This window comes from Spinacia oleracea, chromosome 2 (genome assembly GCF_020520425.1).
Source record: "Spinacia oleracea cultivar Varoflay chromosome 2, BTI_SOV_V1, whole genome shotgun sequence".
NCBI classification, from domain to species: Eukaryota; Viridiplantae; Streptophyta; class Magnoliopsida; order Caryophyllales; family Amaranthaceae; genus Spinacia; species Spinacia oleracea.
The window spans coordinates 103,687,590-103,702,366 of NC_079488.1; the positions used below are offsets into that span (position 1 = coordinate 103,687,590).

The 14,777-nt window shown below is 38.1% G+C and overlaps 2 protein-coding genes across 4 annotated transcripts; both read right to left on the minus strand.

Moving 5' to 3' along the window:
* Positions 1–445: 445 nt before the first annotated feature.
* On the minus strand, positions 446–3,520 carry LOC130467690 (uncharacterized). The gene has a single exon (XM_056836279.1). The coding sequence runs from the start codon at positions 3,518–3,520 to the stop codon at positions 446–448; it is 3,075 nt and encodes a 1,024-aa protein (XP_056692257.1).
* Positions 3,521–7,765: 4,245 nt separating this feature from the next.
* Positions 7,766–13,677, minus strand: LOC110789578 (putative recombination initiation defects 3). Of its 3 annotated transcripts, XR_008928420.1 has the most exons (13): positions 13,162–13,677; positions 12,909–13,044; positions 11,347–11,500; positions 11,016–11,150; positions 10,649–10,701; positions 10,341–10,565; positions 10,106–10,168; positions 9,981–10,024; positions 9,451–9,592; positions 9,154–9,235; positions 8,941–9,055; positions 8,261–8,369; positions 7,766–8,169 (listed from the first exon to the last, which is right to left on the minus strand). XR_008928420.1 is itself a non-coding variant. In XM_021994282.2 (12 exons), the coding sequence occupies exons 1-11, from the start codon at positions 13,224–13,226 to the stop codon at positions 8,943–8,945; spliced, it is 1,212 nt and encodes a 403-aa protein (XP_021849974.1). In that variant the 5' UTR covers positions 13,227–13,674; the 3' UTR covers positions 7,766–8,260; positions 8,941–8,942. The 3 variants fall into 3 exon arrangements, 2 of the variants coding, with proteins under 2 accessions (XP_021849974.1, XP_021849969.1); XM_021994282.2 differs by lacking the exon at positions 8,261–8,369 and having other exon boundaries at positions 7,766–8,260; positions 13,162–13,674; XM_021994277.2 differs by lacking the exon at positions 8,261–8,369 and having other exon boundaries at positions 13,162–13,625.
* Between the last annotated feature and the right edge of the window lie 1,100 nt (positions 13,678–14,777).

Below are 14,777 nucleotides of genomic sequence, written 5' to 3' on the forward strand. Positions count from 1 at the left end.
TGAAAAAGGGCAACGCCCTATCTGCTGATTTGCTAATGAACCGGGTCAATGCGGCCATTCTTCCTGTTAACTTTTGCACGTCTTTTATGCAACCGGGTTCTGGTAGATTCATAATTGCATCTACCTTATCTGGATTGGCATCGATTCCCCTTTCGCTTACTAGGAAACCCAGGAACTTTCCTGATCGGACCCCGAATACACATTTCTTGGGGTTTAACTTCATCCTGAACCTCCTCAGAGTTTCGAAAGTTTCTCTCAAGTCGTCGATGTGGTCGCTGGCCAATCGGCTTTTAACTATTGAGTCATCCACATATACCTCTATGTTCCTCCCTTTCTGTGAAGCAAATACCCTATCCACCAACTTCTGGTAGGTTGCTCCCGCATTCTTCAGCCCAAATGGCATAGCCTTATAGCTGTATACCCCTGAATCTGTGATGAAGGCGGCCTACTTTCTATCGGCTTTACACAAGCTGACTTGGTGATACCCTGAGAAGGCATCCAGGAAACTCAAAAGAGCGTGGCCACTTGTTGAATCTACCAGCCTATCGATTCGTGGCAATGGATAGCAGTCCTTGGGGCACGCCCCATTCAGATTGGTAAAATCTACGCACATTCGCCAACTGCCATTTGACTTTTTTACCATGACTACGTTGGCCAACCATTCGGGGTAATCACAAACTTCTATGAACCCTGCTTCCAGCAGCTTTTCCACTTCTTCTTTTATTGCAGCATTTTTTTCACTTGAGAAATTTCTCTTCTTTTGCTTTACCGGCCTGACTGACTTGTCTACATTCAGACGATGAACTATGATGTCTGGGCTGATACCGGGCATTTCATCTGCAGAGAAGGCAAAGACATCTGCATTTTCTCGTAACAGGCCGATGAGATTGACCTGCTGATCTGCCTCCATATCGGCACCTATTCGTACCGTTCTTTCTGGAACTCCTTCTACTAATTCAATTTCCCGAGTTTCTCCATCTGCAGCTGGCCTTGGGATGCAAACCGGCCTTTCATCAAAATTTTCCATGCTCAAATCCCCTCTCTTTCTTTTGGTTGGCATGTTTGCTTCTCGGGCAAGGTTGGTTTTCGGCACCATCCTTCCTGGTGCCTTTATCGCTGTCAGATAACACGATCTGGCAGTCTCCTGACTGCCATGTACCCTTTCTGTTCTTTCCAGATTTGAGAGATATATCATGGTCAAATGATATGTGGACACCACCGCCTGTGCGTCATGAATGAATGGTCGACCAATTATTACGTTATACGCTGCTGGTACTTTTATCACCAAAAAGTCGACCATTAAGTCCCTGGCTGATGATCCTCTACCTACTTGAACCGGTAGACGGATACTGCCTTCTGGATAGACGCTGGCTCCGGAGAATCCGATAACAGGATAGCTCACCCTTGTTAACTCTCCGTGATCTATGTTCAGCTGGGTGAAAGCTTCCCAGAATATGATGTTCGCAGAGCTGCCTCCATCAATCAGGCATCTCTTGACGGGGAAGTTTGCTATCTCGAGTTCCAATACCAGCGGGTCATCATGGGGATATATAATGCCGCGACAATCGTCCGAGGTGAACGTGATGACCGGTAGGGGGATTTGTTCCGGCCATTTCCTTGCGCTATGGTAACTCACCAAATGCCTGTGCTCCTCTAGATTTCTTATTGCCCCGCTGACTGTACCTCCATGCACGGGCCCTCCAGAGATCACCCAAACCGTGGGTCTCTTTCCCCTATCGGCCCCATCTTTGCCTGTTTCCGGTAATGACCGGATTTCTTGCCGGGATGGTGGTGCCTGCTCAATCCTACCAGTGGGTTGTGCATACCCTGGCTGAGTAGGTGTATATGGGGCATGACTATGCGAACTGCCCTGCCTGTTATTTCCTCCCTGGCCTTCCTGTCGAACTCTGTACTGGGATAGGTATCCCCTTCTTACCAGCTCTTCGATGTTATCCTTGAGCTCTTTGCAATGCTCTGTGTAATGACCATGATCATTATGAAAATCACAAAAGTTCTTATTGTTACCTGGGGCATCCATCGGTAACGGTTTTCTCCACGCTGCCGATTTATTTACTGCGTAGATCGTGGCTCTGGCGGTGTTCAGGGGAGTGTACACCTGGTAAGCCCCTACCGGCTGTTGTCTGTTCGGATATCCTCCTCTCTGCTGATGGCCCTCCTTTCTACCGTTATCTTTCCGGTAATTGTGTTGCTGTATGGGAACATGATCCTTCTTGGCCGATTGTACTGCCTGATTTCCCCCCATAGGTGATATTAGCATCAGCTCATCACTCCTGATATACTCATTTGCTTTTCTCAAGGCCTCCCCCAGCGAGGTAAATGACTTTCTTCCCAGGTACCTTTTGAACTCGCATTCCTGCATCCCTCTCAACAGAGCCAAGACGGCTATTTCTTGCTGTAAATCTGGTATTGTGATGGATTCGTTGTTAAAACGAGTAAGGTATTCTCTCAGCGGCTCCTTCGGCCTTTGTGAGATTGACATCAGCTCTCCAGATGTTTTCTTTCGTTCAACCTTGCTAATGAACCGCCTCACAAAGTCCTCTTGGATCTGCCGAAAACTGAATATCGATCCGGCCGGCAACTTCTTATACCAATCGGCTGCCACCCCTGATAATGTGGTTTGGAACACTTTGCACCACATGGCATCTGAGTCAGAATACAGCATCATGTGTTGTTCGAAAGCGGTGGAGTGATTTTCGGGGTCTGTGGTTCCGTTGTATTTGCACGTCGGCATCTTTACTTTCTCCATAGGTTGCTCCAGTATACCCCTGCAGAGTGGGGAGTCTTTGGGGTGTATGGTTCGCCTCATCGGCTCCTGATGAGGTAGATATCCTTCATATCTATTCCAACCTGGTTGTGGAGACTGTACGATGTACTCTTCGTGATACGGTGTCGATTCCCTACCAGCAGGAAACGACCCTTCTTGCTCTGACACCGACTCCCGGCGTCTAGTGGACCTTTCTCTGCGCCGAGAGCTATGCCTTTTTCTTCTACCCGGATTTTCACTCTGTACAAGTATTGGTTCAGGTTGTGCTGGCAGTACCACTTCATGCTCTAGGGTTTCGTAGAGATTTCTAACCGGCATCACACCCGGGAGATTGCCGGTAACCACGATCTGATTTCCCTCTGTCCTCCTTGAGGACAGTTCAGCCATTGCTTTCATGACGGCCGACGCCGTCAGCAGCTGTTGTGGTGTGAACCTTTGGGACAACGCCGAGAGGTTGCTCTGAATCTGTGGGGGTGATGGGAAATCCTGTGCCCTTTCTTCCATGGACGTTTCGTCCTCTATGATCACGTCGTTCGGGTCTTCAAAACCTGGGGGGGCAATGCTTATCTGTGACTTGAGTGTTTTTGGGGGAGGATCGGTAAGTGGTGTGACTTGGCTGGTTGAGACAGGTAAGAGAGAAGGTTTGACTGCGGGTTGTGCTACTGATGTTGGTGTGATCACTGCTGATTGTAGGAGATTGTTGTTTTTTCTAGGTTTTTTGTTGTTGGTATCCATGATGGCTGATTTACTTGACAAGGTTGGGAAGTCCCCTCCTTCTAGCGCCAATTGTTCCGGTAGGATTTGGGAACGGTTGGAGATGTCTTGCTGGTTGAGTGCTGCTGTTATCCTGATGATATCCTGCGCAGATAACAAAGATGAACTAGCCTCGAGGGTGATTCGAGGATCCCCCTCCGATGCTAAAGTCAGGTATGATGAGTGATAAGTATTTTGGTTTCAGTGGAAATGATTGTGTTTGCGTACCTTTTGTCATAAATGAAGCCCATATATATAGGCGCGGGTCGGGCGTACGGACAAATGGGTCCTACCCGATTGATAGCGACCCGTTGACTTCTTGGTTTGGTCACGTGCCTCCTCCCTACCGGCTTGTAAGAGATGCTGGTAGGGAATAATAACTGCCGTTAAGGATTATTTGCCTTTATCCTTACAGTTTGGCGATGCTACCAGCCAGCTGGTAGCATACCCGTACAGTATGTATGAATAATTCATCAAAATCAGAAAGATATGCAATAAAAAATAAAGGCGGTGGTTTATAATCAAGTACTTGGTATAAATTAATATCAGGGTGATAGCAGCATCCCTCCAACAATCAACATCACGGGAGTCTTGCCAAAGTATGCATAAATTAATGTATACTTCATATTTCAAGTATTTGATATAAACTATTCATGAGTTTAACTATCCAATTCGGCATATGATGAATAATGTAGTGGAAGAACTTTTTTCATTTAATACTTCCTCCGTTTCTAAATAGTTGCACCGTTTTGACTTTTGACACTATTCACTTGTTTTGCTTTGACCTCACTTTTCTACTAATAAATAAAATTAAAAATTATTATACAAAGTACTATTAAGTTTGTCTTAATATATATTTTAAATATATCAACTTTTTATAATTTTTACTAATACGTAATTATAAGTATTGATGGTCATAGTTATGCATTGACAAACGTGAAAATCAAAAGGGTGCAACTATTTAGGAACGGAGAAAGTATATAAGAAGATGGACCAAACTCTCAGAATGTTAGGGATCGACATTCGCCAATTGGAAAAATAAAAATAAAAGTGTAAGGAAATAGAGAGGAAATAAAAGTGTAAGGAAATAAAAATAAAAGATAACGGTTTTATTTTAAATGTATTAGTTTCTCACTTCATATAATAAAAGTGTAAGGAAATAGAGAGGAAATTGTGAAATTTAATCTATACAAAAGATTTAAAAAAAAAAACAAGTGGGAGATTATTTATTTAAAAATAAATAATTGCTTTGGATGCTTTTGCTTTTGGTAACTTGATTAGTGTGCCATACTACCATATAGTATGACAATTGAGTGATTAGTAAATAAAACACACAATTATGGTCATAGTGCAGGTTATAACTGTGGTGGCTACACACATGGCAATATGGCATGATTTGGCCAAATTAAATAAGGATTGTGTAATTGTGTTGTGTCTTACGAATGTTTTTCACAAATATCAATTTTTTAAAATTCACGGCGGTTAAAAAAAAACATGCCATTATTTTGTTAATATTTTTCTAGAGCTACTCTTCTTCGAGAAGATTTACGGAGTGTTAAAAGCCGCCCTATTATTTTACACAACTACGCTAACGCTTGTTTAATGTTAGACTTTAATTTCATAAGTCTACGCCATGGTATGAACTTAAAATGCATAAGTCTAAACCATATGACCGGCGTTCTAAATTCATAAATCTCTAATATATTCTTTTCGGGTTAATTAATTCAAATCCAACAACAAATCAAACCTCTAAATAAGATAGACGTATGCCTATTAAGTTCACATCATGGTGTAGATTTATGTATAAGCTCTTGCCATGATATATATGAGCTTAAACTGCATAAGTTTATACTCCCTCCGTTTCTTTTTGTTTGTTACGTATTCCTTTTTAGGGTGTTTTATAATGTTTGTTACGTTGGAGAATCTTTCTTTTTATAAACTTATTATACTGTCACTAATTGTGCCAACTTTTAATTTTAATTGGGCCAATTTTTTCAACTCATTAAATTTCTTTACAATTTCCCAAGTATGTTAAGTTAGCAATCTGTGTGCTTTTCCATTATTGGTTCATTTTGATAAATAAAACAATCTTATTGGTTGTTGTAATGATTAGTGGATTGAGGTTTTACTTGGGTTTTTTTTTTTTAATATAAATGATGAAATCTAAAGCATTTAAAATAAAAAAGAAAAAGTATCTTTATTATACGTTAATAAAGGTGCAAAAGCCCAAACGTAACAAACAAAAAGAAACGGAGGGAGTACGTGGTAGACGCTCTAAATTCATAAGTCTCTAAGTTTTTTTCCCCGGTTTAATTAATTAAATTCAACAACAAATCAAACCCATATAAAATTATGCATATTAAGCCCAAACCATGGTATAGACTTATGCATTTTAACCTCCTACTATGGTATGAGCTTTAAAGGCATATGTCTATAACCATGGTCGAAGCTCTAAATTAATAAATCTCTAATTTTCCCCCCCAAATTAATGAATTTAAATTCAGTAACATATCAAACCCCTAAATAACATAGACTTTTGCATATTAAATTTATACCATGCATTTTGAGCTCCTGCCAAGGTAAATGCACAAGTCTGTATCATGGTACAAGCTTAAAATGCATACGTCTGTGAATTTTTTCCGGACAAAAAAAAAAAGAAGAATTAACTGTTGTGTTGTCGCTGAGGTTCCACCGGCAGACTCGGACATGTAACAATTGCGACACATTTTCTTGTCGGCGATGTTAGCCTTGGTGCGGTGGCCGGATTGACATCCGGAGGTGGCTGGAATTTGGTGGTGGTCAGAAATGTGGTGACAAGGTTGGAGGTGGAAGAAAGTCAATGGGGAAATGGAGAGGTAATATAAAAGGATATATGGGTAAATAAACAGGACAATTTTGAATAAAATGGGCAGTAATTGATTAATAGGAACCCCAGAGATTTTGACATACATTTGTTGCACATATAAATACTCCAGTGCTGTGTGCTGCACAGCTGCACTGCATTAAGTAGATTAATAGTTACAATCATGATTTGAATAAGATTGGAGCTTAGTATAATTTGTGGTCCTAACTCCTAACGGATAGTGACTACAGCATGAGAAATGCTTATTATTCAATAACAAAGTGGCCTTAATTATTGATTACTAAATAAAGTACGAATCTGCTCACCAAAAACGGAAATAAATTATGCTAAAACTCGCAAAATCCAAATATTATTTAGATTCTTCTTTGTATAAAAAGGTACTGAAAATACTACTATTTGTTTGTTAGAAAACACTTTTTAAATTAATTAAATAAGACAATTTGGTGTCGAGGGACAAACAAAAATGGACGAAGAGACCTACCATTCATAATTTCATACTCATATACATATGCTTCCATCGAGATATTTGGCAAGTTTGGTCCGAAAACATGCCAAACATAATACAATTGTATATAGCATGATGGATGCATTTATCCTTATTTGGAACTGGTTAGGTTTGATTCCATTTGATTATGCCTAAGACGATATTTTCTTTTGGATTACTACTAATATGGAAGTATATTATTTAATTGAATTATTAAATTTGTACAAAAAGGGAAGGATTTTGCCTTATAGATGCAATCGAAAAACAAATTCTTAATTAAAAGTGTAAATATTATAGTACTTCGGACAAAAAATTAAGTATATAATGTAAAGTTATCTATTTTTAATGATAATTTTCTTCTCTTTACGCTGTGAAAACATATGGCAGACGAAGAGACCGGAGTACATGCAGTTTACAGTTAATTTTTGAATTCAAACATGTCTGGGTTATGTCCGTACTATACCAGCATTCAAGTTTTCAATTCCCTATCCTCTATACTTCCTATACAGGCTTGGTCTAGCCAAGACTTTGCCCACCTGAACGTTAGGGATATGTCACTAGACTCACTACCATTCTACCACACACCTTGTCAAGATTCAAGAAGCCCACATTGTTTTGTTCCCATACTTGGTTGCTTTTTACCAACTTGTACCCTTAGATGTTATTGCCACACACTTTCACATCATGCATGATACTTTTTTCTAAGGAAGAGTAAAGCAAAAGAAATGAAGGGTTAGCCGAGATATGAAATCAATATTCAAATCAAATCAAATCAAACAAAATAACCCTAGGATCGGGTGTTAGCTCGAGTAGTAGACTAGGAGCAATACATTTTTCCGAGGTAGTACCTGTGTTCGATTCTCCAAAAAATGCATTCAGATAAAGAAGATAATCTAGATTTACCTTATCAAAGATAATTCATCATTGTTTGGCTTTCTTACAATAATATCAAAATAAGTAACAAAAGAAAAATATAATGGGCATTTTCAAACCCCTAATAACCATCAAGAAAGAGGAGTTTGAATAATACCTAGAATCAGCTATATGCAAAATATTACTTTGACTCCAGTGGATCGATCTTGCAGCATGTATGTTCCTTAGAACGCCAAAACTGAAGCTTGAGTTGATCCTTTCTCTTGTACGCTGCAACTTAGTATAAAATTTGTCTGATAACATCAAGTCTCCTGTTGTTTTAACATATCTTTAGGCATATACATGGGTACTTTGTCAATGTAATGGAGTAGCACCACAAATGTGTAGGACAGAGAGTTGGCTAATGAGGACCTGAAAATAGGAGAGGATCAGGATTCAGGTGGCATCTGATTCTCTACAACACTAGAAGAGAACAAAATTTCCACATCAAATCCAAACACACCTGAAAGAAGAAGTACATTTATCAACGAGGTTGTGGTTAAGTATGATGAGTTATTTCTCGAAGGTAATGGAATGAGTATACGAAATTAGCTTCCCGGAATTCACAATTGCTGTATGTCATATTGCCATGATAGAATAACTAAAATAAGTCCATGTCCATCACTCTGATATGATCAATTACAGAATCTAGAATGATTGAGTTCCGCACTACTGTTAGATTTTTAGGAAGAAACTTTTAGCTGTAAAGGATTGTCTGTGCCTAAAATTTGAGTTCTTTAATTTGATTTATGATCTGACCAGGCTGGTAATTTGCATTATCAGCACAAATTCGGCATTTCTAACTTCTAACAAAAAGAAGTGCCTAGTTCTCAGAAACTTGAATAAGTGGTCAGACACAAGATCTAGAATGCATGACAAGGTTACTATATCCAGATACACGAATTGTCAAATCCTTTCATGATCTATCAATTTTAAATAAACCTTTTCCTATTGGTTTCTTAACAAACAGCAGAAAGCAGCTCACGTCCACTAGGTGAAAGCGAAAGTTGCATAGTAATTCCATCAAGATGATGAAGAATAGCATGATAGTTTGGTTTCTCTTTAGTTTGTAATGACAATGAACACAAACAGAGAGAGCAGTGTGAAATTTTCAAGGATGGCCAGAAAGTAGATAGATTATACCTTCACTGTCTATGAGTTAGGAATGATCTTTTACAATCTTGTTTTCTCTTTCTTCTTCTGGCTTTTCTAAGGATTTCTGCAGTATCTAGCTCCAATTCGTCCATAAAATTATTATCTGCATTTCGTGTGACATAAAACAGTGAACTTAGTGGTTATGAATCATGACGTACTTTGTATGAACTGCAAGAAAAGGAGGATGTACTACTTTTTTACCTGATTTCTTTTCAACTATTAAGCAAGAAAGATCTTCATCAGTCTCGTTATCTAAATCGATAATAACTTTCTGTTTCTTATCCTGCAAGCAATCACCCTCTCAATCAGGCAGTGGAGTACACATTAGATAGGGTGCTAAAATCAACCATTCCCTAGAATCAATGTTGTTAATCCAGACTTATGTTACTCCAAGGTGGGTACAAGATTAGCTCAATCTCAAAATGCTTCTTTGTCTGCACTTAAAAGTTAAAACACAAATTCTCAATTATATGATAATAACTCTGTTACATTTACTACCAGGGGAGGTCTTCTTTGTTTCGGATTTTGTCCATGTTGATTTGAGAAAGCAGTTTCCTCTGCTTTAACAGTGGTCCACCTTCCAATTTCTATCTTTTGAACAAGATGTGCCGGTTTAGATACTTTTGTGGGCTCAGCTTCCCTGAATTCAGAGGAGCATGGAACAGAATTAGTGTGCTAGCTGAATACTACTGTGAGAAAATACAACAAATGGTTCAATTCAAACTCTATAAAGCTCCCTGTGCAGATAACTACTTTCAACAGCTTAAATGCTTAATAATGTGATCCTGCTGAAACTCTACATTTACAATAGCAGATTAGCAGGTGATCATGAAGTTAATATTAGAATTACAGAAAGATACGAAGTAAGATTAAATGGCTATTCTGCTCTTAAAATAGTGCAAAGCACATTTGGTGATAAGAAAAAGAATCCAGAGAATAGTGCTTGATGCATCATGCTGCTCTTGACCCAAATATAATCTGAAACAAAGCAAGAACAATCTAGAGCTAGTGAAACTTATTCCAAGTACCTCATTGTGAATGGTTTCGGTAACGAAGAACCAGCAGCAGAAACCTGCAGCATTTAGAAAAGTGAGATCTATATCCTCCACATGTTACAGCCCATAGCCCCATAGATGACGAATATGGTGAGTACCTTTGGCCGAAGAATGGTAAGGGGCGCACTCTTATGTAAGGTTTGTATGCTGCACATAATCTCCTGCTCAAGAAGTAAATAGAAAACTGTCACTTGAAAGTTAAAATGGACTGCAAAATTAAAGTCAACTCATTATCAGATAAATAACACTAGGATATATCAGAATGATAGTAATACAAGTACAGAAGATTCCAACACATAAGTACACGAATTAAGGCATGTCAAAATGGTGGACCTTAAAACGGGAATGTTCACATTCCTTCAGATCTCGAGTAACTCCAGATATATATTTGGGAAGCTCATCATTATGTTTCTGAATATTCTGATAATTAATGTCATTCTGCTCCTGCAATTTCAAAACTGCCAAGAGAATCTCTTGGCTCTTGTCCTTCTGTATAATAGTAAGCAGTTGATTGCTAATTGATTCCAGGGTAGCTTTCGTCTCTTCTTGTGTTCGATTCTGATCATAGTATTTTGACACATTAAGATGATTTTTGGAGAGATTTAAGTAATGCAAGAGATGAGAGCCTATATTATACATACCAGCAGATGTAGGGAATCATGATGACAGATTGACTTCTGGCGTATGCCTTCCACTAAACAAGATAGTATATGGGTATCAGTGAAAGAACTCTTGACGGTGATCATAAATTACAAATGCCAACATGCCTGACTCAATTTGGAAGAGAGTTATTCATAATTTTATTTTTTTAAAGAATCTTAAAATTTTAAGATAAAGTAACGTTTTCAATGAGCGACACTGTCGACCAAAAAATAGCTTACAGCTCAGGTTAAACTCAACTGACAGACAGTGGCTAGAGTATACGAGTCATATTTCCATTAAATCACCTATCATCTTGCATAAATAAAGATTATAAACTTACTGAGTTTCAGGTTTCACATGACTCACCTTCAAGAGAAAGCTCTTTTGTTCCTTTGTTTACTTGCAGTATATCAGCCTGTACAGAATCTAAGATCATCCCTAACTTGTTTAGGGATGTATCCATCATAGCAATCTTGTGTTCAAGTTCATCACTTAGCTGACCTGTAAATGCGGATATGACAAAATCATCACAGATAGTTATGTACCCAAAGAACCAAGTGTTTAATATGCTCTAAAATATAAATACAAGGAGTACAATTGTTACATGCTACACTTCCAGGCAGAAAATACCAGAGGTTTAATTATGGATGAAAATAGATGAAAACAATAAACATCATATAGCAAAAGCTAAGCATGCCTTTATTTTCTGGTCCAGTAGAAGAGTTCCATCTACGAGTTAAACTGGAGGAAGTTCTGGAGATTGGCATCTGGCTCTCTTCCCGAGGGTAAGATGCGGGGGCAAGGTAGGAAAGCCTTTTTACAGAGTTTTCCTTATCTTGTGAGCTCAATCTCTGCAGAGGGACAACATGAGTCAACTACAAAGGACACTACATAAAATTTTGCACTTATGAGAGGATTTCCTAGTGAACATATCCAGAGTCCAGATTATGATCAATATTAGCAGAGAAGCAGCCTGAGATAATAAAGGTTCCTGGCTTCACTCAATACAAGAAGAATTCAAAGAGTCGATCTACCAAATTATTCGATGATATGAGCCTAGCGACATGCAGTTTTCCATCCCAAAGATAACAATACAGCATTGGCATATCTATTTTAGGCCAACTAGAAAAGAATTTTTGTCCTACAAGAGCAACAACGTAGTACTTTATGCAGTTCAATATTTTTTAACCTGTACAGACAATTACTCAACTCTTTCTCTACTTATCAAACCAAAAATTTTAAACAAAATGTTTGAGGAACTTTATGCAGTTAAATAAGTTTTACTTTAGAATGTAAAGTGACATTCTTTAGGTGACACAGTGACATACAGACTACAGAGTATATCCGACTCAAATGACATGTCACCAACCAAAATTAATTCTCAATACTCTTAGAAATAGGAGCATGATGCTTCTTTCCAGATAAAAGCTACTCATGTAAATGCATGAGAACGAAATAAAGTGTATCATCTGAGTCGATAATTGATAATCAGCGCTATATCCAATGACACAGCTAAAACTGACTAACAACTACCGAAAATATTGAACTGATGTAGTGAAAATGTGACGCTGACAGCAACTATGAAATTTCCTGATTCTTGGATGTGCGATCATCCAGATGAGTTAACTTTAGGAGTGAGGTCATAAAAGATTAAATACAGGAGAGCATCAAGCTCTCACATGTTAAATAAGGGCCAATTCCTTCAGGCGTACACCGTGCAATTTTACATTTGAATCGATAATATGTACGAAGTAAATTGTTAAGGAGACACTGCTACATATGCATATATAGCTAACAGGCACATGTTTTAGCTTCTATTCAATGCAATCATAAAACCTCAAACAACAGCAACAAATCAGAATATTATTTCACACAAAAGAAGTAGTTGATTCTCAAAAGTGTGAAAAATCAAATAGTATAGGAGCAAGTGTTTTCCGCAATCACAAATTCACAACAATACAGCTAGTTACTCAAAATCTAAGTCATATAAATAAGTTAAAAAACACCACGCGAGAATAACATAAAATAAAAATGGCTTGAGTCTTTGCAATTAATCACAGGAGGATCGACCTAAAAATACTCAAAGGCGTTGTTATTCACCTAGGTCGTAGCATGATTACAAATTAATTCACCAAAAAATTGAAATAAAATAATAAAATCATTTCGAGTTTCCAGAATTTCAATCAATTTCCAAGTAACATTTCACCAGATAATATGAGCAATTGAGCAAGGAAAATCAAGAGGAAAGAAAAAAACGACCTGATTGTCAGCGTGGATCACGTCAATGGAGTTCTGAGAGATTTGAGAGAAAATTCCATTCTGCTGTGACGAAAATCCTTGAGAGAACGACTGCTGCGACGGCTGCGACCTCGGTTGCTGCATCATACTCGATCTCCTTCAAATTATCGCCGGAAAACCACCATTGAAGAAGAAATTAAGCTTCATGAGATCGAAAACACAAATTTGCAGAAAAATTAAGCAAATACTTAAGAGAAAATTTTAGGTTAGAAACCTGGTGTGAGGAGGAAGAACAGATATGGAATTGAGATCGCAAGCTTTGTTGATCTTCAGCTTCATCTAGTGAAAATAATCGACGATTTTCTGAATTGTATGTGAAATTGAAGCTTTAAGGTTCAATGGAAGAGGAGAGAGAAAGAGTGAGGGAGCTGTAAGAGTGAAGTACCCCGTATTTGGCAACGGAAGGAGAGAGGATTTGGAAATGTCGAATCCCTTGAAAGGTTTATAATTTTATATGGGGATTTATTTGAGGGCGGGAATTAGTAACGGCTTCGTTTGCTAACAGAGAAGACTTTTGCGCCCAACATGTGGACTCTTTTCGGGCTTTAGGCCCTGTTTTTTGGATTAATTTTAGTTGCATTCAGTTTAGTATAATTCAGCTCCATTCAGTACATTATAGTTCAGTTTGGTTCAGCTTCATTTATTTCAATTCAGTTCGACTCTGTCAAGTTCCATTTAATTTAGTTCAAAAGAACGGCGTTGTGTTCATGTTCTGCTTTTATAATCTTATTTTATTTATTATTATAAACATTAAAACTATTATTATATTGAATGTTCATCTTTATGTACTCATTATTATTCATTTATTATTTATTAAATATTTATTATTAATTATAATTAATAATTAGAGTCGATAACGATACCATCGGCTTAACTTCAAGTTGGAACTACGCCGAGCGGAAGCACCAATTGCAAGATACAATGAGCTTATTCCAATCTCAATTCTAACTTTTCAATCTTCCGAAAATCTAATTCCCGACTCTGTTCCAATCACGAACTCGATTCAAAGTCCAATTCCAAACACAGTTTCAAAATTCAAGTACAATCTCGCGAAGCGGATGCCACGATCAGTGTCCGAGATACTTTCCACTCAAAATCATACAAGAAAAAGCCTTTTCGGGCGCCGACTCACAAAACCTAGCATCTTGGGTGACGACCACTGAAACCAAGCAAAACCCAAAGCCAATGTAAGCAAAATTGCATTTCCCCAAAAATGTCGATTTCAAGACGAAACTCTTGTCTATAGCCTTGGCCACCAAGAAAAACACAAGTATGCCACATTTATTGCAAAACCGCCAACTCACCCAACAAAGCCTTGGGGTGGTTGTCGTTTTCCAAAAACGTATGTGCATTTCCAGCGTTAGGCGCACCCCCTGTGCTTTGTCCCCCGACCAATTCTCTATAAATACCGCCACTTTTTTCCAACAAATGGGAGAGAAAATCAGAAGCAAAACAACAATAAAAATCTGTCAAAATACTCAGCTCCCTCAAAAATACAAAAAATTGCAACTCTTCTCTCATACATAATTCCTGAAATTCAAATACTAATCTCAAAATTCAAACACTAATTCAAGTTCAAGTATCAAGTACTGGAGCTCAAGAAAGGAACTTCCAAGGTTAGCTTCCAAGGCTCTAATCTCAATTCTAATCTTCCACCTTTCTTTGCATTAATTTCCTTACATTTTACAAATTTTCAAGGATGTTTCATATGAGTTCATAACTCATATCAACTAGGAATATGACCTAAAAGAGTATCCTTGGAATGATTTAACTCTTGAGATTCTTTTCAAATGATCTTCCAAACTCTTATTTCAAGTTCAAAGTTTCAAT